The following is a 24,767-nucleotide window of genomic DNA, read 5'->3' as shown; positions in this document are numbered from 1 at the left end:
TAACCCGAGGTACCACTGTACTGCTCTGGCGGGAAGCTAAACAGCATTTCCGTGAGCTGCTCTGGTTCGCTAGAAGCGGCTTAGTCATGCTGGCCACATGACCCGGAAGCTGTACGCCGGCTCCCTCGACCAGTAAAGCGAGATGAGCGCCGCAACCCCAGAGTCATCCATGACTGGACCTAATGGTCAGGGGTCCCTTTACTTTTACCTTTACCCAATTTCCAACTCTCATCCTTAGTTCTAAATTCTCTCTCTCTCTCTCTCTCTCTCTCTCTCTCTCTCTGTGTGTGTGTCCCTCTCACCTCCCAGCCTCTCTCATTCTCTCTTTTTCACCACCCCACCTCTCACTTTCAAACATTCACACCCCACCCCCCACCCCGCCTTCCATTGACAAGGCTGCAGGCAGAAGCACACAGGTTATATTTCTGCTGCTGATTCGCTGGGCCTATGACCCACTTAATGGCAAACACTCCAAAAGCCTCTCTCTACGCTTGTAAGCTGGAGATGCCCAGGGCTGCAAGCTGACTGCATTTCCCTCTATTAGCTGATTCCTGATGAAGAGGTTTTTACGGGTGAAGGGAGCTTGTCCTGCCGCCCATGTTTATCCCACCTTGCCGTCGCCAAATCAGTTTGGCCTGCAATTAAATGCAGACTTTCTGCCCCTCATTTTAATTTGAGGAAGAAACCCTGGCAAGCTTGTCATAGCAAATGACAGCAGCACCTTCTAATTAAACTCCCCTGTCAGTTGTGGATTGATGAATGCAACACCACTGCACCGCGACGGAGAGAAGCAAGGATAAAATATAGCCGTCCTGTTCATCCAGGGTTCTGATGCCTGAAAGATAATGTTCTGCCTTGAAATGATTAGCTGGCTATGTGCATGTGCAACTATTTTGAAATGTTTTTAGGAATTCTTAAGGTGTGCAGGGAAAGAGGATGGAGAAACAGATATTAATTTGCCCGAACACCCCTCCAGCCAAGAAAGAGAGGATCATTCTGAGAGTTTTCAGAGTACAAGGGCATATTTTTGCCAGCCAAAAGATTTAAGGATGTTGAGGGGTGCGGTCTAAGAAGGGGTGTGGACAGAGAGACTTCTGATGGCAAGTTGGAGAGGACTTGAAATTCCTCATATCTGCTTTATACAGTAAGCCCGCAATTTATGCACATTTAACTGGTGCACATTCAGCTTTGTGCATGTGGAAAACAATTAAAAAAACATTGAAAAGGAGGTGGAAAGGAGGCAGGGCTTTGGAAAAACTGATTTTGGCAATTGAATTCGATATGTTGGACTGAATCATAGAATCATAGAATAGAATCATAGAATCCTAGAGTTGGAAGAGACCACAAGGGCCATCGAGTCCAACCCCCTGCCAAGCAGGAAACACCATCAGAGCACTCCTGACATATGGTTGTCAAGCCTCTGCTTAAAGACCTCCAAAGTAGGAGACTCCACCACACTCCTTGGCAGCAAATTCCACTGTCGAACAGCTCTTACTGTCAGGAAGTTCTTCCTAATGTTTAGGTGGAATCTTCTTTCTTGTAGTTTGGATCCATTGCTCCGTGTCCGCTTCTCTGGAGCAGCAGAAAACAACCTTTCTCCCTCCTCTATGTGACATCCTTTTATATATTTGAACATGGCTATCATATCACCCCTTAACCTCCTCTTCTCCAGGCTAAACATGCCCAGCTCCCTTAGCCGTTCCTCATAAGGCATCGTTTCCAGGCCTTTGACCATTTTGGTTGCCCTCCTCTGGACACGTTCCAGTTTGTCAGTGTCCTTCTTGAACTGTGGTGCCCAGAACTGGACACAGTACTCCAGGTGAGGTCTGACCAGAGCAGAATACAGTGGCACTATTACTTCCCTTGATCTAGATGCTATACTCCTATTGATGCAGCCCAGAATTGCATTGGCTTTTTTAGCTGCTGCGTCACACTGTTGGCTCATGTCAAGTTTGTGGTCAACCAAGACTCCTAGATCCTTTTCACATGTACTGCTCTCAAGCCAGGTGTCCCCCATCTTGTATTTGTGCCTCTCATTTTTTTTGCCCAAGTGCAATACTTTACATTTCTCCCTGTTAAAATTCATCTTGTTTGTTTTGGCCCAGTTCTCTAATCTTTCAAGGTCGTTTTGAAGTGTGATCCTGTCCTCTGGGGTGTTAGCCACCCCTCCCAGTTTGGTGTCATCTGCAAATTTGATCAGGATGCCCTTGAGTCCATCATCCAAGTCGTTGATAAAGATGTTGAATAAGACCGGGCCCAAGACAGAACCCTGTGGCACCCCACTAGTCACTCTTCTCCAGGATGAAGAGGAACCATTGATGAGCACTCTTTGGGTTCGGTCAGTCATCCAGTTACAAATCCACTGAGTGGTAGCAGTGGTAGTAGACTGCCTCTCCCCATATGTGCCTCCTCCTCGAGAGATCCGGAGGGTGGCATACCATATTATATATATATATATATATATATATATATATATATTTGCTTTCGTAGATTTTCACGGGTACAGGAATGTAGGTTTTGGTGTCTTCGGGTGTCTTCCCGTGTAAGAGTTGGGGTGTCTAGGCGACGTTTCGACGAGGTCTCACTCGTCATCTTCAGGCTGGTGCTTTCGGCTTCTTGTTACTAGAACAGAGCAGGATCTCAGTGTTTGAGTTCCTATAAATACTGTTGAGGGGGTGTGGTGTATAGCCTCCAACGTTCTGGGCAGAGAGGAAGTTCCTAGGTTAATGTGCCTTTTCTTCTTTTGTTCATTAATTACTTGAGGGATATCTTGAGTGATTACTTGAGTGATATTCTGAGTACCACTTAGGAGGGTCATTAGGTGTGGATTAGTTGCTAAAGCTTTCGTGTCTTGACCTCTTGACCTTGTAAAGAGTTTTTCTGAGAAGATGGCTGTACTGCACTTAGTTGTGCTCTGGCTTGGCTTCGTGTATAGGGGCGAGCTGTGGTTTTGTGCCCTGTGCCAGCCAGATCTGTGTAAACACAATATCATAAACACAATATCAAAACAGCCTTTTGCACCAACCAAAAAATAGCCAATATCCTCAGAAACCCAAAAGATAAAATCCAGTTAGAAAACCAAGGGGTCTATGAAATACCCTGCAAAGTCTGCCCAGCCACGTACATTGGACAAACAAACAGACGAATAAATGCACGTATCGCAGAACACAAGAATGCCGTCAAAAAAGAAGAAAAAACTTCCTCTCTTTACCAACACATGAAAGAAACAGGACACGAAATTAATTTTGCAGATTCCAAATTGCTCTTTAACATGGAACATCACCACAAGAGAATAATCATGGAAGCCATCGAGATAGAGAAACACCCTCACAACATGAACAAGCGTGACGACACGTCCCGCCTGCCAGACATCTGGAAATTAGCCCTCCCCACAAAAACCGACACCAGAACCAGAGGCACACAGAACGCCATCTCCAATCAACCACACCAGACCCAAACCCAGACCCTCTCCACAGATAAATTACAGACACCATCCAGTAGCCAAACCATAGTGGCACCTCCGGATGCTGCACCCCCCTGCAATCCCTACACAGATCTGGCTGGCACAGGGCACAAAACCACAGCTCGCCCCTATACACGAAGCCAAGCCAGAGCACAACTAAGTGCAGTACAGCCATCTTCTCAGAAAAACTCTTTACAAGGTCAAGAGGTCAAGACACGAAAGCTTTAGCAACTAATCCACACCTAATGACCCTCCTAAGTGGTACTCAGAATATCACTCAAGTAATCACTCAAGATATCCCTCAAGTAATTAATGAACAAAAGAAGAAAAGGCACATTAACCTAGGAACTTCCTCTCTGCCCAGAACGTTGGAGGCTATACACCACACCCTCTCAACAGTATTTATAGGAACTCAAACACTGAGATCCTGCTCTGTTCTAGTAACAAGAAGCCGAAAGCACCAGCCTGAAGATGACGAGTGAGACCTCGTCGAAACGTCGCCTAGACACCCCAACTCTTACACGGGAAGACACCCGAAGACACCAAAACCTATATATATATATATATATATATATATCCTTTTAAAAATGGTTTACAGCTAAAAAAACATGAAACCATACAGCAAAACCACAAAAAGGCATGTAAAAAGGCATCAATGGACTGGGGGGGGGGTGGCAACACGAGAACGGGGCCTTTTCTGTGGTGGCTCCCCATTTGTGGAATGCTCATATTTCAAGGAAGGAGGGGGAGTAAAGACTGCTAACAGAAGAGATCTCTGATAAACAAGACGAGTCGGAGGAACATGAATCAATCAGATGAAGACATACCAAGACTCGGTATGGCAAAGGGACTGGATGGGGGAGGGGAAAAAAAACTTTCCTTTCTTTCCTCTATGTGATTAAACAAGAATCCCCCCCCCTCACAAGTCAGAAATGTCGTTTGAAGGACTTAAGCTGTGGATTTACGTCTGTGTGGAGATAAACTTTCTAACCAAAGCATGATTTAAGATGAGCGTGGAATGTATAAGGGCTTTGGAATGACGCAGTTAAAAATACCGTCGCCATATTGGGAAGTTCTGTCGGAGGGCTTAAGTCTGGGAGGAGAAATAGAGAAATAGAGCTGTTTTTATATTGTGGGTGAAACTCCTCAGAGGGACTTAAGAGCGACAGTTCTGTGATTAATGATGGAAAGAGCAATGTTATCTATGAATGCGATGATATATGGAAACCATCTCGATTTGAGGATTGGACAAACGGAAAAATTCACACAGGATTATTATTGGTGTTTATTGTCTTAAGGAGATTATCAGAAGAGATCATAAAGAAAAAAGAGAAAATATACGAACAAGATGAGATGAGGAAACAGCAAGATAAGACTGGATAGAATTATGAACTTTGTTTGGACTGATTTGGACATTAACGCAGTAGCAAGAAGATGATCAGAATCCCCCTTCGGATCTTGAAATATGGGTCCCCTCAACAAAATTTAAAATTCGGCTTTGTAATTCGGAATTTATGTGATGTGATTTGATTTGATTTGATTTGATTGGCCGGTTAATATTTTTTTTTTAAAAAAAAGGTTTATAAATACTCACACCATCCCTCCATCCAAGGAACCAAGAAGCATAATCGCAGTTCAATATACATTCCAACCAGCCAATGGCGGGGGTGGGGGATGGGGACATAGGGAAGGGGTTTGTTTTGAGGAAAATCCAGAGGACAAGAGTGAGAGAGACCCAGAGAGAACTGGAGGTGTGCATTCAGGTCCTGACAATCCCATTCTATTGAAACTGGCAGCTTCTCATAATGGCTTTTCATTAAAATAAAATAAAATTGGGAGGCTATTGCAAACATCTACCATATAACATCCAGCTTGGTTTGCATGCCAGAAACGAAGTGGGTTTTGTTGTTTTTGTTTCGGATTTTGGCTCAGAGAGAGGAACTGTGAGTTTGCATTGGGTTGGACTGAAAACAGAATGTAGCACAGCAGGGCTGCAGATACGGCTCTTAGGAAGGACTGAGAGAGGATTATCAGTTTTGCTCTTTGCTTTTAGCAGCCTGGCTGCTTCCAATAAGCTCAAGCAGTCCGTCCTGCCTGTCCCTTCTCTGCTGGAAATCTCCTGAACCCTGCATTACCTGCACCTGGCAGAGTCATGCTGGGTGAGTTAATGCAGTGTTGCCTTGAGGTGCAAAACAAGAAACAAATGTGCACTGTTTAAAAAAATTAATATTGAGCATGTCTGTCCTGATCCATTAGAAATCTCTGCCAGCAAGCAATGGCTCGGTGAGAGAGAGGTCTAAGACATGGGTAGGCAAACTAAGGCCCGGGGGTCGGATCCAGCCAATTGCCTTCTAAATCTGGTCCGTGGACGGTCCGGGAATCAGAGTGTTTTTACATGAGTAGAATGTGTCCTTTTATTTAAAATGCATCTCTGGGTTATCTGTGGGGCCTGCCTGGTGTTTTTACATGAGTAGGATGTGTGCTTTTATTTAAAATGCATCTCTGGGTTATTTGTGGGGCATAGGAATCTGTTCATTTCCCCCCACAAAATATAGTCCAGTCCCCCACAAGGTCTGAGGGACATTGGACTGAAAAAGTTTGCTGACCCCTGGTATAAGACTTTCTGGACTAGTTAAATGCTGGGGTGAGTTCAGGACCCTGGACAGGGACAATGGTGCCCTGTCAGCATATAGGAGGTTCAGGACCATGGTCAGCGCACATGCAACTGAGAGTAGGTGGAAGAAAATTCTTCAGCACTGGTTTGTTTCAGTTCCCAGAGCCCTATAGTCTAGCCTGGAGGCTCAAGGCTGAAGCCTCACCTTCTGACTGCTCTAACAAGCCAATAAAAGAGTAAGTGTTGGATGCATCTGTTGGGAAGTCATGTACTGTCATTGTACAGTGTAGATGTGACCTTGTTGTTGTTGTTTAGTCATTTAGTCGTGTCTGACTCTTCGTGACCCCATGGACCAGTGCATGCCAGGCACTCCTGTCTTCCACTGCCTCCCGCAGTTTGGTCAAACTCATGCTGGTAGCTTTGAGAACACTGTCCAACCATCTCGTCCTCTGTCGTCCCCTTCTCCTTGTGCCCTCCACCTTTCCCCACATCAGGGTCTTTTCCAGGGAGTCTTCTCTTCTCATGAGGTGGCCAAAGTACTGGAGCCTCAGCTTCAGGATCTGTCCTTCCAGTGAGCACTCAGGGCTGATTTCCTTCAGATGTGACCTTATTTTGGAAACCATGGTTTACCCCTCACTGGGCTGCAGGTCCCAGCACCCTGAACAAACTACAGTTTCCATGTTTCTTGGGGGAAGTCATGTGCTTTAAATATGACTTAACTGTGCTTTAAGCACAGGGTGCGGATGCGGCAGGCTAGATCTCTGAGTGCTTTGCGGGCAAATAGGCTCTTCTTTCACCCTGCCCTCATTTTTCTTTCAGATTTTCCCCTCCCCAAACGCTTTTGCCAAGCACTCTCCTCTTGTTAGATTATTTCCCTCAAGAGCCTCCTTGCTCCACCCCCCACCAGCCCTTTCCCTTTTATCTTTTCAAAAGATGCAAGGAATGAATTGTTCAAAGCCTCTAAATGCCAAACCAAAGGCAAGTTCTGCAGTGCGAAAGACCACTCCCCCCCCCCTCTGCATGGAGGACTTTAAGAGCCCTGAGGGGAGAAAAGGCAACTGCCAAAGAATGGTTATTATGTCTAATAAATAATGGCCTATATTCTGCAGTCCTTGCCCACGGATTTTAGCAGAGATGAGAAACTCAGCCAACATATTAACCAGCCTTGTGCCTTGAACGCAACCTTTCAGCTGCTAAACAAGACTTCAGTACAACATATCCAGGCTTCAGCCTCGATTCAAGAAAATGGAAGAGTGGGAATTATGATAAAAAAACTTCCTCAAAGCATTTGCAGAGTGTCTTCTTCCTAACCCTTGAGCAGATAGCCCCCATAAATGTGGGATTGTCCCTGGCCAATCGCTGAGGTCTTCAGGCCAATCTGCGGTAGTGGTCCCCTATGGCTCAGATGCAGGGCGTGCATTCAGTGTCATGGAATTGTAGAGTTGGAAGGGACCTCTGAGGGTCATCTAGTCTGACCCCTTGAAGTGCAGGAATCACAGCTAAAGAAACCCTGACAGATGCCCACCCAACCTCTGCTTAAAAACCTCCAGTGAAGGAGAGTTCACCTTCCGAGAGAGTCCATTCCACTGTCGAACAGCTCTTCCTGCAAAAAAGTTATTCCTAATGTTAAGTTGGGGACGCGGGTGGCCCTGTGGGTTAAACCACAAGCCTAGGACTTGCCGTTCAGAAGGTCGGCGGTTCGAATCCCCACGATGGGGTGAGCTCCCGTTGCTTGGTCCCTGCTCCTGCCAACCTAGCAGTTCGAAAGCATGTCAAAGTGCAAGTAGATAAATAGGTACTGCTCCGGCGGGAAGGTAAACGGTGTTTCAGTGTGCTGCTCTGGTTCACCAGAAGTGGCTTAGTCCTGCTGGCCACATGACCCGGAAACTTTACCTTTTAATGTTAAGTTAGGCTTTCCTTTCTTGTAATTTGAATCTGTTGGTTTGCGTCCTTCCCTCTCCAGCAGCAGGAAACAAGCTTGCTCCATCTTCCCTGCGACAGCCCTTTAGATATGAGGAGTTGGCTATCATATCTCCTCTCAGTAGCTTGGCTTATTCTTTTGAGATGCTGATGACAACTCTTGAAGTGGCCGGATAAGGTCGTTATCTTACAAGGCCTCTTCTCCTCCCAGAGGGGAGGGGCTGCGAGCGGGACCAGCTTCCCACTGCTTCTGCTGCCGCGACCAAGCCTTTCAGCCGACCAATAGGGTTGGCTGGTGGGCGGGGCTAGCCATATTTAAACAGCCGTCGCAGCGCTCTGCTCCCAGTCTGTTTATTGGAATATGTGTGCTGTGTTGGAGGATTGGATATGCGGCAACATCTACCCCTCCTCTTCTGGGTATTCCGTTGAAGGAATTCGGCGGTTGTGGATCCTGTCCAATGCCCTGCTGGTGGCTAGGGCCATGGCATGACCCCCGGTGACGTCACGGGGAAGCTTCCAGTTGTATTTGCATCAACAAGCTCCTCCCACTGGTTGTTAACCCTGATATGACTCCCGGCTGTGCGGGGTGGAGTCTGGTATTGCTGTTTCATCCAGTGCCTAAGCCAATACTACTCACATGCTGTAACCAATAAAAGTTGTGGCCTAATTTTGCCCATTAACGTAAAATAACACCAGTGTGGTGTAGTGGTTAAGAGCGGTAGTCTCGTAATCTGGTGAACCGGGTTCGCTTCCCTGCTCCTCCACATGCAGCTGCTGGGTGACCTTCTTTGAAGTCTCTCAGCCCCACTCACCTCACAGAGTGTTTGTTGTGGGGGAGGAAGGGAAAGGAGATTGTTAGCCACTTTGAGACTCCTTTGGGTAGTGATAAAGCAGGATATCAAATCCAAACTACTACTACTACTACTACTACTACTACTACTACTACTACTACTACTACTCTTCTTCTTCTTCTTCTTCTTCTTCTTCTTCTTCTTCTTCTTCTTCTTCTTCTCCTCCTCCTCCTCCTCCTCCTCCTCCTCCTCCTCCTCCTCCTCCTCCTCCTATGCAGGTGACTGGTCCTCGACTCACAATAACCAGTCCAGAAACTTCCTCCAGAAGATTCGAACCCTCATTGGGAGCAGGAATTGGAAGTGACTCATGGCATTGTCCAGATTGACTCCCCCCACCCCCACAGTATGTTCCTATTGCAAAAAACAGCCCTCCATAAAACTGGTCATAGATTACATGGGAACATGTTACCAGTCTATGGGATCCCACATCCAGGTCTTAAGTACTTCTTTTTCCTTAAGAATACAATAAAAGAAAGAATCAAAGAAAGGAAAAACTTGGTGCTTACCCCAATATGCCACCCCAGGGAGATCCCACCCACCTCCACCTCTCTGACTTTGATTGGCAATGCCTTCTCTCAGCCTGAGCCTCTCTATCTGTCCTCCCCCCCCACCCCCCGCTTCCTGCCCATCAAAATAACAGACATTACGCTAGCAATTAGCAATCAGGGCAGCTGGCTCTTGGATCAAAGAAATTGGCTTCTGGACAAACTCGAGTGCTTTTGTCTTTTCAAAGTAAAAGACTATTTTTTTAAAGAAAGAATAAAATAAAAAAAATGCTGCAAAGCAGTCTTTGAGAGTAAAACGATGATGGGTGCTATTACTGACTTCAGAGAGAATCGCTCACAGGAAGGATCAGTCACTGAAGAATTGTACTTAAAGGGGAAACACGAAAGAAGCAGCGGTTTGAACTTGAAAGCTGCTTTCTTGCAGGATGGTTGGCATGCATTGCTTTATTCCAAAGTCATCTGCTTTTCTTAAAATCCGTATTAATTATATAATCATCATCATCATCATCATTATTATTATTATTATTATTGCCACCCTTGCAAATCCAAATCTTGGCATTCATGGGCACTTCTGTTATTAGAGTTGGAATCTGTCCATGCTATTAAGATAAAGAAAAGTCTGGATAGTGATGCTACAGCTTTGCAGTTGCTCAGTTGGTAGGGCACGAGAATCTAATTCTCGGGGCTGTGGGTTCGAGCCCCCAAGTTGGGCAAAAGATTCCTGCATTGCAGAGAGCCAGTGTGGTGTAGTAGTTAAGAGCGATAGACTTGTAATCTGGTGAACTGGGTTCGATTCCCTGCTCCTCCACATGCAGCTGCTGGGTGACCTTGGGCTAGTCACACTTCTCTGAAGTCTTTCAGCCCCACTCACCTCACAGAGTGTTTGTTGTGGGGGCGGAAGGGAAAGGAGAATGTTAGCCACTTTGAGACTCCTTAGGGTAGTGATAAAGCGGGATATCAAATCCAAACTCTTTGTCTTCTTCTTTTGGACATTAATCTTTTGCATCTTTATTTTATATCTTATGGTTTATATGGAAATTATTTAATTTGGCTGTGTACCTTTTGATGTTTTCTTTATTGCTCATGACTACTTCTGTTATGTTGGAGTTATGTCTTTTCCCCCCTCCAGGTTATAGGCCACCTTGAGCATGGTTTGAGCTATCGAAAGGCAACCTACGAATAAAATTATGTATGTATGTATATATGTATGGGCAAGGACTTCAGCTCAGTTGTAGTGCATCAGCTTCACATGTAAAAGCTCTCATGTTCAATTCCTGCACCTCCAGATAGGGATGAGTGTGTTCTCTGCCAAAAACATTGGAGGAGCTGATGCCCGTGTTTACAGTTTGGAGCTAGGTGGACCAACAGTGTAAGAAAGTGCCAGGGAATGGTCTGAATCAGAGGAGTGGGAAGATCAGGTCCTCTCTGAAGAGGAGCAGGAGGGGGAAGATTCGTGTGCCCCCCCCCCCAGATCCAGCAGTTTCAGGAGCAGAGAGAGAAACAGACACTGAACAGCTCAGGCAGGAGTGACCTGTTGTTGTTTAGTCGTTTAGTAGTGTCCGACTCTTCGTGACCCCATGGACCAGAGCACGCCAGGCACTCCTGTCTTCCACTGCCTCCCGCAGTTTGGTCAAACTCATGTTCGTAGCTTCGAGAACGCTGTCCCACCATCTCGTCCTCTGTCATCCCCTTCTCCTTGTGCCCTCCATCTTTCCCAGCATCAGGGTCTTTTCCAGAGAGTCTTCTCTTCTCATGAGGTGGCCAAAGTATTGGAGCCTCACCTTCAGGATCTGTCCTTCCAGTGAGCACTCAGGGCTGATTTCCTTCAGAATGGAGAGGTTTGATCTTCTTGCAGTCCATGGGACTCTCAAGAGTCTCCTCCAGCACCATAATTCAAAAGCATCCATTCTTCGGCGATCAGCCTTCTTTATGGTCCAGCTCTCACTTCCATACATCGCTACTGGGAAAACCATAGCTTTAAACATATGGACCTTTGTTGGCAAGGTGATGTCTCTGCTTAGTTACGGGGAAATGGAAAGAGAAACAGGAGGGAGGGAACAGCCAGAAGAGACATCATTAGAGAGTTTAGGGGACCCTCCCTCCCCAAGAAGTAGGAAGTCCGTCCGTATTAGAGAACAAAGAATGCAGAAAGGTGGAGAAGGAACTTCCCGTTAGTGTTCAGGATCTTGCAGGAGACGGAAGGGGGAGGAGGAGTTAGAGTAGCCAACTGCTCTCCTTGTGGGAGAGATGTGGATTTTTGCTTGCAACCACATGACTGAATAAAAAAGACTATAAAATATAAAGCGCTCATTAATTCTTGTCTGTGAAGTTACCGAAGGGAGGGGAGGACTCTCCACGCCCTGGCAGAAAGCTTCCTGTGTTCTTTTATTTTATTTTTTATTAAATTTGCATGCCATCCTACATCCGAAAACCTCAGGGCAGTTCACAGCATAAAGATACAAGATAAAAACCACAAAGTATATAATAAAAACAAGAACAAAACAAACCAATAACACCCCCCCCCCAATTAAAAAGGATATAGGATGTCATTCGGCCAAAGGCCTGGTTAAAGAGGAATGTTAGAATTTCTGCTCTGTTATTGCAGTCATGGGATGGTTGTCTTTCACATGACGGTGTATGTTTTGACTCCACAGAGTGGGAAGTGATGGAGATAGGATGTTTGTGTTACTGTGTTCCGTGAAGTGGGACTATTGTCCTTTGTTTCTTTTCTTCTTTGCTGTCTGATGCTGGAGAGAGAGGGAGCCCTGTTGCAGTGCTCCGTGTGTGTTTATATGTAAATAAAGTAGATTAGCCAAAATGCTGAGTTACTGAGGTCTGTCATGCAAGTTGTGGAAATTCTGTGGATCGCTAAGTGTGCTGATGTCTGTTGGCATTAGTCAATGTGATGTTCAGGCAGAAGAAAGCTTTTGAAGCTCCCAAATGATCAACCAGGAGGGAGAGAACATGCCAGTCAGGCAGGTGTCTCTGCTAGGGTCCTACTTGAGTGTAGGCTGAACTCCTGACAGTTTTCACCTGGCACCTAAAATTATAAAATGAAGGCACCAGGTGAGCTTCCTTGGGGAGAGCATTCCACCAATGGGAAACCAAGGCAGAAAAGGCCGGCTCTTGTGTTGCAACCCTCTGGACCTCTCGTGGAGGAGGCATATGAAAAAGGTCCTCTGATGGGTCTGTTCCTAAGTTCCTATTCTGCAACTCATGATGAAATGCGATTCTAAAATGGTGAGAACCCACAGCTCTCAGAGATCCAGAATGAACAACACAAGGTCAACATTCCTGCCTTCTGGCCTCTGGTTTGAGTCTCTCTTCCGCTCGACATTTCAAAAGCTAAAACTTTTCAGGTCTGGAAAACATCAACAAAGCTCTCAGTTCTTTGACCTCGATAGAGAAGGCCACATCCAGACTTTTTCTAGTATATTTTTCAAAGGTTACTGGGCAGCTTTAGAAACAGCAGAGAGTTCCAAACCCCACCCAGGCTGATTCACGAGCCGTTGTGAGCATTCTTTAAAGGTTTTCATGGTGAAATGCCTGTCAATGGTCTCCCTAAAATGCCAAATCTGGCCCCCGCAAAGCATAGCATTTGCCAACTTTCCTCAGCAACCAACCCCCAAATGGCTGAGAGATGTTGCTGTGAGCAAAAAATGACCCAGGAAAGGTGAATTTTCATGGCAACATCCTCAAGACTCCTCAGTTCTTGGTGGGAAGGGAGGAGCAAAGAAAAACAGCTAGGCAAGGAAAGGTTGGGGTCAGGAGTTCACACAATCTGTGCAACATCTTTGAATGACTCAGCCAGAAGATGCGGAAAGCAAAAATAAATTAATAATAAATAAAGGAGTGTCAGAAAGTCCAAGGACCATTTGTCCTGTAAATCGTGAGGGGGTTATAGAAACACCATCTTATCAACTTGTGATGTTGTTGTTTAGTCGTTTAATCATGTTCGACTCTTCTTGACCAGGCACTCCTGTCTTCCACTGCCTCCCGTAGTTTGGTCAAACTCATGCTGGTAGCTTCGAGAACACTGTCCAACCATCTCATCCTCTGTCATCCTCTTCTCCTTGTGCCCTCCATCTTTCCCAACATCAGGGTCTTTTCCAGGGAGTCTTCTCTTCTCATGAGGTGGCCAGCGTATTGGAGCCTCAGCTTCAGGATCTGTCCTTCCAGTGAGCACTCAGGGCTGATTTCCTTTAGAATGGATAAGTTTGATCTTCTTGCAGTCCCCTTCATGGATCACTGCCTTGCTGTGGCGAAGGGGCTTGAATAACTCAGAGAAGCTATGAGCTATGCCGAGCAGGGCCACCCAAGATGGACAGCTCATAGTGGAGAGTTTTGACCAAACGTGATCCACCTGGAGCAGGAACCGGCAAGCCACTCCAGTATCCCTGCCAAGAAAACTCCATGGACAACTTGTGATAGAAATGGATCAAAACTTAGGTTCATTTACTTAGGGTTATCTTTATAACGGGGAAGGAAAACCCTGCCTCCCCACTGCTAAGGGCCACATTCCCTCAGGGAATTTTTCTTGGGGGCCATGTACTGGGCATGGGTGGAGCTGGGGCCCAAGGTGGATGGAGCCAAACCCTTTTCTCTCCTTCTGCCAGCCCCTGTCCAAATTTTTCTTCTCTTCTCCACATGAACATTAGACTGAGGGCTGAATGAAATTTGGTTGAGGATTACAGGTTGCCCACCCTTGTTTACATGGGAAGTTACCTTTTCATTAAAAACAAGAAAAACACGCCAGACGAATTAATTTAGATGAGCAGTGTGCAAATGAATAACTCTTTCCCTCCCCACATTCAGAGATCACACTATACATTTAAAGCACTATGATACCACATTAAACTTCCTCCAAAGGATTCTGGGAACTGTAGTTCGTTAAGGTTGGTGAGTGTTTTTAGACCACTATTCCCCTCACAGACCTACAGTTCCTAGAGTGGATAAACAATCCATCCATCTTCACAGGGAACTATTAACTATCCTTCAAACTGCAGAAACTTGTCACACTTGGCCTCTGCTTGTTTTTGAAATTAATTTTCTATATGCAATTGTTGTATTTATTGCATTATTGTTTTTAAACTGTTTTTATATATGCCATTATTTTAACGGTTTTTATAGATGTGATTGTTTTATATAGGCTGTTATTCTGTTGTGATTTGCTTTAAAATGCCTCACAGGAAGTGATTCATAAGTGATAATAATAGTAGCAATAATAATAATAGGGTTCACTGCCTCTTGCCTTTAAACTACAGAAGAAATTCCCTTTCTGTTGTTCTGCCCTTTGCATGAAGCCCGACTTGCAAAACTCCCAGCGGGTGCCAATTGGGTGTTAAAAATGCCCAGTGATTGAAGCTGGCTTCTAAGCTTGTTTCTAAAGCAACTTTGCAGATTTAAAGTGGCAAGGGGCAGCAGGACAGCTGGGCAGGAGACCCGTAGGAGCCAGTGATTGTGGCAATCTCCTTCTATTAGAGGGTCACTCAGTGGTCAGAGACGGAGGCTTGGAGGAATACAAATTGACACAGCAGGCAAGCACTCGAGGTCGCGCATTCCCTACTGACCAACAGGTAGAGACGTTCCCATCAGCCAAGCTGGTGCTCTCAGGGCTCTGTTTTGAGAGCTTCAATACCCCAGGAGACCACTTAATTGTCACCCTTTGAAGCATGAATGAAATGGCACTCTGCGGGAATCTGGGATGCAGATGCTGGGAGCCAATGTAATGACACTTCTCATTAGTGAGAAGCATTTTTCCCTTAATCATATTTGCTCACCGGGAGTTACCCAGTGCAGAGGAAGCTGGAATTGCCTTAACGTTCTGTGCTGCCATCTGAGTAGAAGCTGCCTTCTATGCAGTGCCAAGTTAAACTATGGAACTCCACGAGACAGTGAGGGACACCAAACTGGATGGCTTAAAAAGAAGAGTAGACTACAGTGGTACCTCTGGATACGAACAGGATCCATTCCGGAGCCCCGTTCACACCCAGAAGCAAACGCAACCCTCGCCTGTGCATCTGCACATGCACGGGTGGTGATTCACCGCTTCTGCGCATGACATCATTTTGAGCGTCTGCACATGTGCGAGCGGCGAAACCTGGAAGTAATGCGTTCAGTTACTTCCAGGTCGCCGCAGAGCACAACCTGAAAGTGCTCAACCTGAAGCACATTTAACCCGAGGTATGACTGTAATTTGTAGAGCTATAGGCTCTCAGTTTCCGTGTGCTGCTCTGCTTTCTCTAGAAGTGGCTATAGGTCAGCTCCCTCGGCCTATAGATGAGCGCCGCAACCTCAGAGTTGTCCACGACTGTACTTAATTGTCAGGGGTCCCTTTACCTTTACCTCTTTAGGCTCTCAGTGGCTACAATGGCTGAGTTTTATTGCCACTGTTGGAGGCAGCATTGCCGGTTAGAGAGATGGCGAGTAAAGGGTGACACGATAGAAGCTTATACAATTATGTGGCGGAAGCAGATAAAGAGAAAAGCTCCTCCCTCTCTCCTAACACGAGTACATTGGGCATTCAACGAAACTGAAGATTGGAAGAGTCAGGACAGAGAAAATAAAGGGCTTCTTCACACAGCACCATGGCCAAACTGTTAGAATTCCTGCTCCATGATAGCAGTCATGGGATTGTTGTCTTTCACATGACGGTATATGTTTTGACTCCACAGAGTGGGAAGTGATGGAGACAGGATGTTTGTGTTACTGTGTTCCGTGAAGTGGGTCTATTCTCCTGTGTTCTTTTTCTCTTTGCTGTCTGATGCTAGAGAGAGAGGGAGCCATGTTGCAGTGCTCCATGTGTGCTTATATGTAAATAAAGTAGATTAGCCAAAATGCTGAGTTGCTGAGGTCTGTTACGCATGATGCGCAAACTCTGTGGATCCCTAAGTGTGCCAGTGTCGGTTGGCATCGGTCGTTGTGATGTTTGGGCTGAAGAAAGCTTTTGAAGCTCCCAAACGATTGACCAGGAGGGAGAGAACATGCCAGTCGGGCATGTGTCTCTACCAGGGTCCTACTCGAGTATAGACTGAACTCCTGACAGGAACTTGCTTCCCTAGGAGACAACCTAAATGGCTTTAAAAGAGGATTTAGCTTCCTGACGGACAAGGCAATCAATGGCTACCAGTGAGAGCCAGTGTGGTGTAGTAGTTAAGAGCTGTGGACTCGTAATCTGGTGAACCAGGTTCGCTTCCCCGCTCCTCCACATGCAGCTGCTGGGTGACCTTGGGCTAGTCACACTTCTTTGAAGTCTCTCAGCCCCACTCACCTCACAGAGTGTTTGTTGTGGGGGAGGAAAGGAAAGGAGATTTTTAGCCACTTTGAGACTCCTTAGATTGGTGATAAAGTGGAATATCAAATCCAAACTCTTCTTCTACCAGCCACAATGGCTCTGCTCTGCCTCTCTCTCTCTCTGATCTGTGAATGACCTGCTCTGCCTGTCATTTCCGTGACACAGGATCAGAGTTTGCGGACCTATTCCCAGCCGGGCACAAACAGTCAGGGTGCAAAGCAAAAGTCAGTGATGGGTATGGCCCGAGCTTGTGGTCTGCTGCTCCTGATTTAGGCCACCAGTGGCCCAAACCAGCACCTTGTTGCAAGATGGTTGTGAAAAAGCGACCCTCCTCCCCAAACTCTCCTCAAAAGTAGCAGCGAGGGAGCGGCTCAACTTTTGCCTCTTTCTTTAGCTCACGTGCAAGAGTGGAAGTCCGAATTGCCTTCCAGTGCAGCCTGCTCGAGACGTGTGACATTTCCTACTGCCGATAGCAATTTGCTTTGAAGCACCTCGTTTCACACTAAATAGGTCATGGCCGATGCAGCGAGATGGGTAGCGCATTGGAAGCAAGGAGAAACCCTTCTAAATCACCAGGAGCCAATTGAGCCACTAGCGTTGTATGTTGCAGATTTGAGGAACTTAAAACAGAAGGCAAATGGAAAGGCACATTCTGAACCCATTAAAGATGAGTAACCTTGAGGAATTTAGCAAATGCAAGCCAATTTTCAGCTGGCTGTTTGAATGCAAGCTGCTTTAATTCAGGGATGGCTATAGCGCAGGCAGGGATTCCCAAACTTTTTTCAAAGAGGGCCGGATTTGGTGAAGAGAACATGCATGGGGGCCGAAGTTTACCGATTGAAGTTTACCCCAGAGTTGCTGAGCTTTTTTAAGGATTAAAGTTACTGATTTTACCCCAGGATATACTGCCACAGGGGCTGGATTAATAATAATAATAATAATAATAATAATAATAATAATAATAATAATTTTTATTTATACCCCGCCCTCCTCGGCCACAGCTGGGCTGAGGGCAGCTAACAACAGTAAAATTACAGTAAAAACATAATTGGGGGGGGGAACCAATTTAAAATACAGGTTAAAATACAATTTAAAATGCAGCCTCATCAAGACCATAAGGGGAAGGAAACATAAGGCTCAGACTGAGTCTAAACCAAAGGCCAGGCGGAACAGCTCTGTCTTGCAGGCCCTGCAGGGCTCTGGTCTCCTGTGATAGAGCGTTCCACCAAGTCGGGGCCAGTACTGAAAAAGCCCTGGCCCTAGTTGAGACCAATCTAACCACCCTGCGACCTGGGACCTCCAAAATGTTGTGATTTGTGGACCTTAAGGTCCTCCGCGGGGCATACCAGGAGAGGTGGTCCTGTAGGTACGTGGGTCATAGGCCGCAAAGGGCTTTAAAGGTCAAAACCAGCCCCCGAAACGGACTTATGTCTGCTATAGCGGTAGGCATCGGAGAGGATGTTTGCAGGACATTAGAGAGCAGTCCTCTAGGTTTGCCTGTCAGAATCAGCCCCACTGCCAGCAGAACCCCCTCTTGCTGCTGAGAGGAAAGTGGTCTGGGACATGGCTTTGACTCTCAGCTTCCAAGCAGCAACGCTTTGCAGAATGCCCCAGGTCCTGCCGATTTTGGTGAGAGCCTGGGTGTTCCAGCTGTGGAAGTGGTACTGAGTGGGTTGGGGTGCGGGGAGGGAAGGGAAGGGAGGAGACAGCCATTCCCATCTTGTTTCAGGTGGCAAAACGAGACGAGCCACCGCTGTTCCATACGGCAGGGATGGGGATGAATTAGTTCACTTTGCATTTAAGGTAAACCTACCTAACAAGGTCCGTATAGTTAAAGCTATGGTTTTCCTAGTACAGTGGTGCCCCGCAAGACGAATGCCTCGCAAGATGGAAAACCCGCTAGACGAAAGGGTTTTCCGTTTTCGAGGTGCTTCGCAAAACGAATTTCCTATGGGCTTGCTTCGCAAGACGACAATGTCTTGCGAGTTCCTGCGGGGTTTTTTCCTTTCCCCCCCTTTCCCCCAAGCCGCTAAGCCTCTTAACAGCTGATCCGCTAAGCCGCTTATCAGCTGATCCGCTAAGCCGCTTATCAGCTGATCCGCTAAGCCGCTTATCAGCTGATCCGCTATGCCGCTTATCAGCTGATCCGCTAAGCCCGCTAAGCCGCTAATAGCGCTAATCCGCTAAGCCGCTAATGGGCTTGCTTCGCAAGACGAAAAAACCGCAAGACGAAGAGACTCGCGGAACGGATTCTTTTCGTCATGCGAGGCACCACTGTAGTGATGTATGGAAATGAGAGCTGGACCATAAGGAAGGCTGATTGCCGAAGAATGGATGCTTTTGAATTATGGTGCTGGAGGAAACTCTTTAGAGTCCCATGGACTGCAAGAAGATCAAACCTCTCCATTCTTAAAGAAATCAGCCCTGAGTGCTCACTGGAAGGACAGATCCTGAAGCTGAGGCTCCAATACTTTGGCCACCTCATGAGAAGAGAAGACTTCCTGGAAAAGACCCTGATGTTGGGAAAGATGGAGGGCACAAGGAGAAGGGGACGACAGAGGACGAGATGGTTGGACAGTGTTCTCGAAGCTACCAGCATGAGTTTGACCAAACTGCGGGAGGCAGTGGAAGACAGAAGTGCCTGGCGTGCTCTGGTCCATGGGGTCACGAAGAGTCGGACACGACTAAACGACTAAACAACAACACCTAACATGCATGAATGAATTCTGAAAAATGGGCAGGGAAACTCAGGCAAACTTCCATGTAGAATTCTAAAATGAAGATAAAATAAATAAAGAAAGAAAAATAAAATAAAGAATCACCAAGTGATGTGGGTGAATTGAGCAGAAGGTTGGAACAATAGTAACTGTGGTCTTTGGAACTCCCTGCCCATTGATTTTAGGCAGGTGCCTTCTCTGAGCTGTTTTCGGCAGCTGCTAAATCTGTTTCCTTGTTTGCCTCCCCAGATACGTAAAACTGACATGTATTTGGGAGATGGAATTTCATTTTACGACATCTGTTTTTAACTGCTAAGTGGACGGAGGGGGCAATGCCGGAAAACCAGGTGGTTGAATGCTGCTTTTGTGCTCAAATCCTGCTCTCTTGCTTCCCACAGGTATCTGGTTGGCCCCTGTGAGAACGGGACATTGACCTGACTCAGCAGGTCCTTCTTATTTGTGTGGGTCCTGTAGGAGAGGCCGTGTGCTAGTCCCGGGGGGTAGGTTACCGTTATCGTAGTCAAAGATCAGACCTGGGTCACTAGCCTGGAAACAGTTCACAAGGAGCGAGGCGAGGTCCGAAGCAGGAAGCCGGGCGGGGACAGGAACACTGGAAGATCAGGTCTGGGTCCGGGTAGGAGCAGGTACTCAACGACGACGTTGCTCCCGCAACCTGGGACCGGGCTGACAGGCCTTTATCTTCTCTGAGGCCAGGGGCGGTCCCGGCCCCCAGGAGACCCGCCTCCCCTGGCCTTAAGGCGAGCACTCCTCCTGGGAGAAACCAGCTCCCTTCGTCTCTCTGCCCTGAGCCCCTGCAGTTCAGGAGAGACTGAAGGGTTACTGGGCCCAGGGGGAGACTCACTTGTAGGCACTGAGTCCTCAATCACCTCCGGAGCCAGAGTGGAATCACCTGGTGCCTGCTCCTGAGGATCCGGCACAGGTGTAGGCGCCTCAGAATCAAGGCCCTGCCCCAGTTCAGCCGGCCCTGGAGGCGGGGACTCCTGTGCAGGCTGGGATTCCTCCGGTTCAGCCTCTGAATCGGATTCCCAGGCCATCGCAGGCCGTGTCCATCGCCCTCTGTTGTGATTTAGCCAAGGCCCAATGGGATCGAAAAAAGAGAGTTTTGCCACAGCCTTGAGGTAGGCTGTTGTGCTGGTCCCGGGGGGGGGGGTGTTAAACTGTGTAGCATGGTCTGAGTCCGGTCCTGGGTCAAGGGTCTGGAGGCTGACTGTCAGGGGCAAAGCGGGGTCCTAGGCAAGGAGCCGGGCGTGGTCGGGAACTCCAGATGAGCAGGTCAGGGTGCAGGCAGGAACAGGTTACCAACGATGTTGCTCCCGCAACCTGGGACTGGGCTGACTGGCCTTTATCTCCTCTGGGGCCTAGAGCGGTTCTGGCCCACAGGTGAACTGCCTCTCCTGGCCTTAAGGTGAGCACTCCTGAGAGAACTTAGTTCCCTCCGCCTCTCTGCCCTGAGCCTCTGCAGCTCTGGAGAGACTGGAGGGTTACTGGAGCCAGAGGCAACCTCAGCTTCCCCTGACAGGGCTGAGAGTGGAGCACCTGCAGGCAATGGGTCCTCCATCACCTCCGGAGCCAGAGCAGACTCAGCTGGTGCCTGCACCTGAGGATCCAGCACAGGTGAGGACCCTTCAGGCTCAGCTGGTTCTGGAGGCAGGGACTCCTGTGCAGGCTGGGATTCCTCCGATTCAGCCTCTGAATCAGATTCCCAGGCCATCACAACTGTTTTCACTGCCAGGCATGAACTTTCAGCTCCATTGGTTAGTAGCAAAAGGAGATTAACCAAAGCAAGCGGAGGCAGCTGCCACCTGTTCATCTGCAGAAGACGATCCTTGTTTCTTTTCTTGGATTTTATTGACTTTAGTGCCTTGGAAACTGGGTCCCTTGGTATAAATTCTTAATCAGGCAAAGGGTTAGAGATGGGTTATTATTATTTTTCTTTTGACTTCCTTTATTCTGTATCTGGCCTCCTTATTTACTTCTTCTAAGCTGTTTCCTTTATGAATAATTATTAAGATTTTTCTAATTATAACTTTTATAGTCTTTTATTTGGTTGTTTGTCTTGTTGTATGTTATGCTTATTGTATGTTATGTTCACGTTTAATGAGGGTGGATTTCTGTATTGGGGGGCGGGTGGGGGGTTTATGTTATGTTGTAAATAAAATTTCTAATAAAAACTTATTAAAAAATAATAAAATAAAATAATTATTATTTTTCTTTTGAAAACAACACAGCCCAGCTACAGCCTCTCTAGGGACTGCGCCATTAAAATGGGATTTATTTCTGAGTCCTCTATAAACATCTTGTGGAAGCTCTCTTTCTTTTCTTAAATGATGAGTTGATTTCCCCCCCTAAGCATCTAGTGATGAGCCAGGACTGAGGTGGGGAACCTCAGGGCTGGAAAGAAGCATAATGTGGCACTCCAGTTCTCCTTCTGTGGCCCATGGGACTTTTTCCAGTCCACATCTCCTATCCCCAGTCCACACCTCAAACTGGTCCAGTTCTTCCACCTCCACCTGTGCTTTTGGCATGCCTGAATGTGTCCTTGGACAGTGATAGGGTACCTTGCTTGCCTGGGTGGTGTAAAGGACAGAGCGATGGGTCCAGGTGTATGTCGAAGCTCCTGCCTATTACTGTACAAAGCTAGGAATCATGCCAGTTGTTCCACCTACTCTACCCACCCTGGAAGGCCGCCCATGAAAGAAAATTGCCCCCCAGGCTGAACCCCCCCCCATTCCTGCTCTTCGTCTATCAACAGAAGGCTCTCCTCTCATTTCCCATAGATGGGGAAGTGAGCTGGGCGCCATTTTGAATCAAGATGGTGGAGCGAATCTTTCAAAGTCATACTGATTTTTTTAGTTTCTTGGAATTCCTCAGCAAGGCTGGGTACGAGGCGGCTAGGAGTGCATAAATGCTTTGCAGTAGCCATACAGTGGTACCTCGGGTTAAGAACTTAATTTGTTCTGGAGGTCCATCCTTAACCTGAAACTGTTCTTAACATGATGCACCACTTTAGCTAATGGGGCCTTCTGCTGCCAGAGCACAATTTCTGTTCTCATCCTGAAGCAAAGTTCTTAACCTGAGGTACTATTTCTGGGTTAGGGGAGTGTGTAACCTGAAGCGTCTGTAACCTGAAGCGTTTGTAACCCGAGGTACCACTGTACTGGGAAGAGTCTGGTTCCCACTTTCCTATAAGTAGAGTTTAAGCACAGCACTTTTTTCCCCTTACCGGTTTATTATTTCCTCAACGCAATGGCAGCCACAAATGAAGAGATTCCTCCTCCCTCCCCACCCCCACCATTTCGAAATGGAAAAGAAGAGACACCTTCAAGATGAACCATTGAAAGGCTAAGGAACCAAACTATTTACAGTTCCAAGTCTGGCGAAATAAATAACACGCAGTCAAAGTTCGGAAGGAACAAGACAGGCTCCGTGTCTGCACTGGCCAAGAGGAGATGGTGACGATCGTCACACTGAGAAATGGTCGTTGGTGGAAAGAGGGAGGGCTTCTGCGCATACACAGTCAGTGCTGCTTTCTGAAGAGCAGGCCCAGAAAGTTCCTGAATATTTACAAGAGGGCGGAATTAAGAACTCTGGCACCTCAAGGGGAAGCAGCCAAGGACAGGATGATCGTCAAACAAGTTGGTCTTCTCCCTGCTTTCCATCTGAACCATGCGCATAACAGGCTCCTGAACTGAGAGTCCATGAGTTATCAAGAGCGCACAAGTCTCATTCCCCCTTGCATACTTTCTGTCCTTTTCAGAATCCACAGGGTTTGTTGAATGGAGGTAACATGAAAACAGAGCTCCTTCCACCAGCTTGTAGCATCTGGGTATGCGTCAACAGACCCTGGCAGTGGAGTCTCCCTGTCCAAGCTGCTCAGAAGACCCCCTGGGGATGTCACCACCCAGCCTGCAAAGGGCAAGCCTAGTTAGGAAGGGCATATTATTCACCCACCCCAGGTCAAAGAACCTGGTGAATCGTCTTTTCTCCAACCAGCAGATGCTCCCAACACCAAGAAATGGAACATCTCTCCTTTCTTTTTTTGATGGGAGGGATTGCTTGATGGTTGAAGGTGGGGAGAGAGGGCATGAGATGTAGCTGATTCAAAAGCAGTGTGCAAACCACTGCTTGTCACTTCAGGAGGGGCCACAGCTTATTGGGAGCGCATGTGCTCTGCATGCAGAAAATCACTCCCTGGTATCTCCAGTTGAAAGTGCCCCTAGGCTTCATAGCCCAGAGAGCCTCTTGCTGAGACCCTGAAGAGTTTCTGCCCATCAGAGTTGTCAATTATGGCACTTCCTGGACCGATGGTTTCCTCCCCCAAACAGAATAGAAGACAACCTTTTCCAGGAGTGCCTTTGGGGACCCAGTTAAAGCTTCAGATATATAACCAACAGAGCATTCAGGATGATCCCATGCTGTCTCTGGAGTTGAGATGGCCTTCTGGCTTCTGAAGTTTAACCGGAGAGAGAGGCTTAGTCGGCTGCGTCATGTCCAGGGAGCATCTCTCTGATCAAATGATTCCTTCTCTCCCACGAAAGATCTTGGTAGATGGGGTCACAACACCTGCTCCTTTCCCCCATTGGCTCATTCTGCATCTGCTGGTTGAGAGCTGCAAAGTCAGGCTCTCTCTTATCCACCATGCACTGCGATTCCGCTGCATTCACAAGCGCTCCAACAACACTCAGAACTTAAAGACTTGAGAAGAACCAAAGGGAGACTCCACCACCCAACCAGGCCTCTTCTCATCCTTCTGCTATTCCAGTGTTTTGTCCTGCTTTGGTTGACAGAAGAATGTTCTGTCTTTAAAAAAATAATGCACACACACAACTTCACACCTGGCCCCCTTAATCCAAAGTCCTGGCTGGCACCATCTTTCCTCTCCCATTGCTTTGTGTCCCACCCATTTGGTCCCTCGGTCATTCCCGTCCGGGTCTCAAACCAGAGACAAGTCGGCTTGGAAGCTGGAGCAGCGCCTGCTCTTGGGGCTGCACTTGGTCAGCATGGAGATTTGGGTGCTGAAGTTGGTCCCGTTGCTGCCCATGGAGGGGTGGTGATATTTCATGTCGGAGCCCAGGAACCTCTCCATGTGCCACCTTCGCCACTTCCGCTTCAGCTCGGCTTGGACCTAAAGAAGGGAGCAAGGAAAGGGAGAGGGCAGATGAACTGGGGAAGGGAGAAAGAAGGAGGTCTTCTGGATTTGTGGATGTGCTTCGTGGTGAAGGGACAGGTTACTCAAACCTGAATGTGCAGCTCCTAAACCTGAATGTGCAGCTACCCGAACCAGGCCCCAATAACTCCCAAATTCCTTCTTCAAGGATGCATTAGCTAAAATCCATTAACTTGATCTGTATAAAACAGGACTCTATGATTCTATATGGTGT

General features: G+C 47.2%; 2 protein-coding genes and 1 long non-coding RNA gene across 3 annotated transcripts in view; 1 reads left to right on the top strand and 2 right to left on the bottom strand.

Moving 5' to 3' along the window:
* Positions 1-24,767, top strand: part of LOC308569735 — a 394,467-nt gene that overhangs the window by 133,051 nt on the left and 236,649 nt on the right. The window lies entirely within an intron of this gene.
* Positions 1-24,767, bottom strand: part of ZBTB47 (zinc finger and BTB domain containing 47) — a 416,665-nt gene that overhangs the window by 164,373 nt on the left and 227,525 nt on the right. The window lies entirely within an intron of this gene.
* VIPR1 (vasoactive intestinal peptide receptor 1) overlaps positions 22,721-24,767 on the bottom strand; it is a 115,617-nt gene continuing 113,570 nt past the window's right edge. Inside the window, exon 13 of the mRNA XM_081163788.1 lies at positions 22,721-24,511. Within this exon, the coding sequence (XP_081019914.1) occupies positions 24,320-24,511 (192 nt within the window). The 3' untranslated portion in view covers positions 22,721-24,319. The remainder of the gene's footprint in view (positions 24,512-24,767) is intronic.

This window comes from Podarcis bocagei (genome assembly GCF_964188305.1).
Source record: "Podarcis bocagei genome assembly, chromosome: 12".
NCBI classification, from domain to species: Eukaryota; Metazoa; Chordata; class Lepidosauria; order Squamata; family Lacertidae; genus Podarcis; species Podarcis bocagei.
Note: the sequence above shows the minus strand (reverse complement) of the source record. Positions and strands in the feature narration are given on the sequence as shown.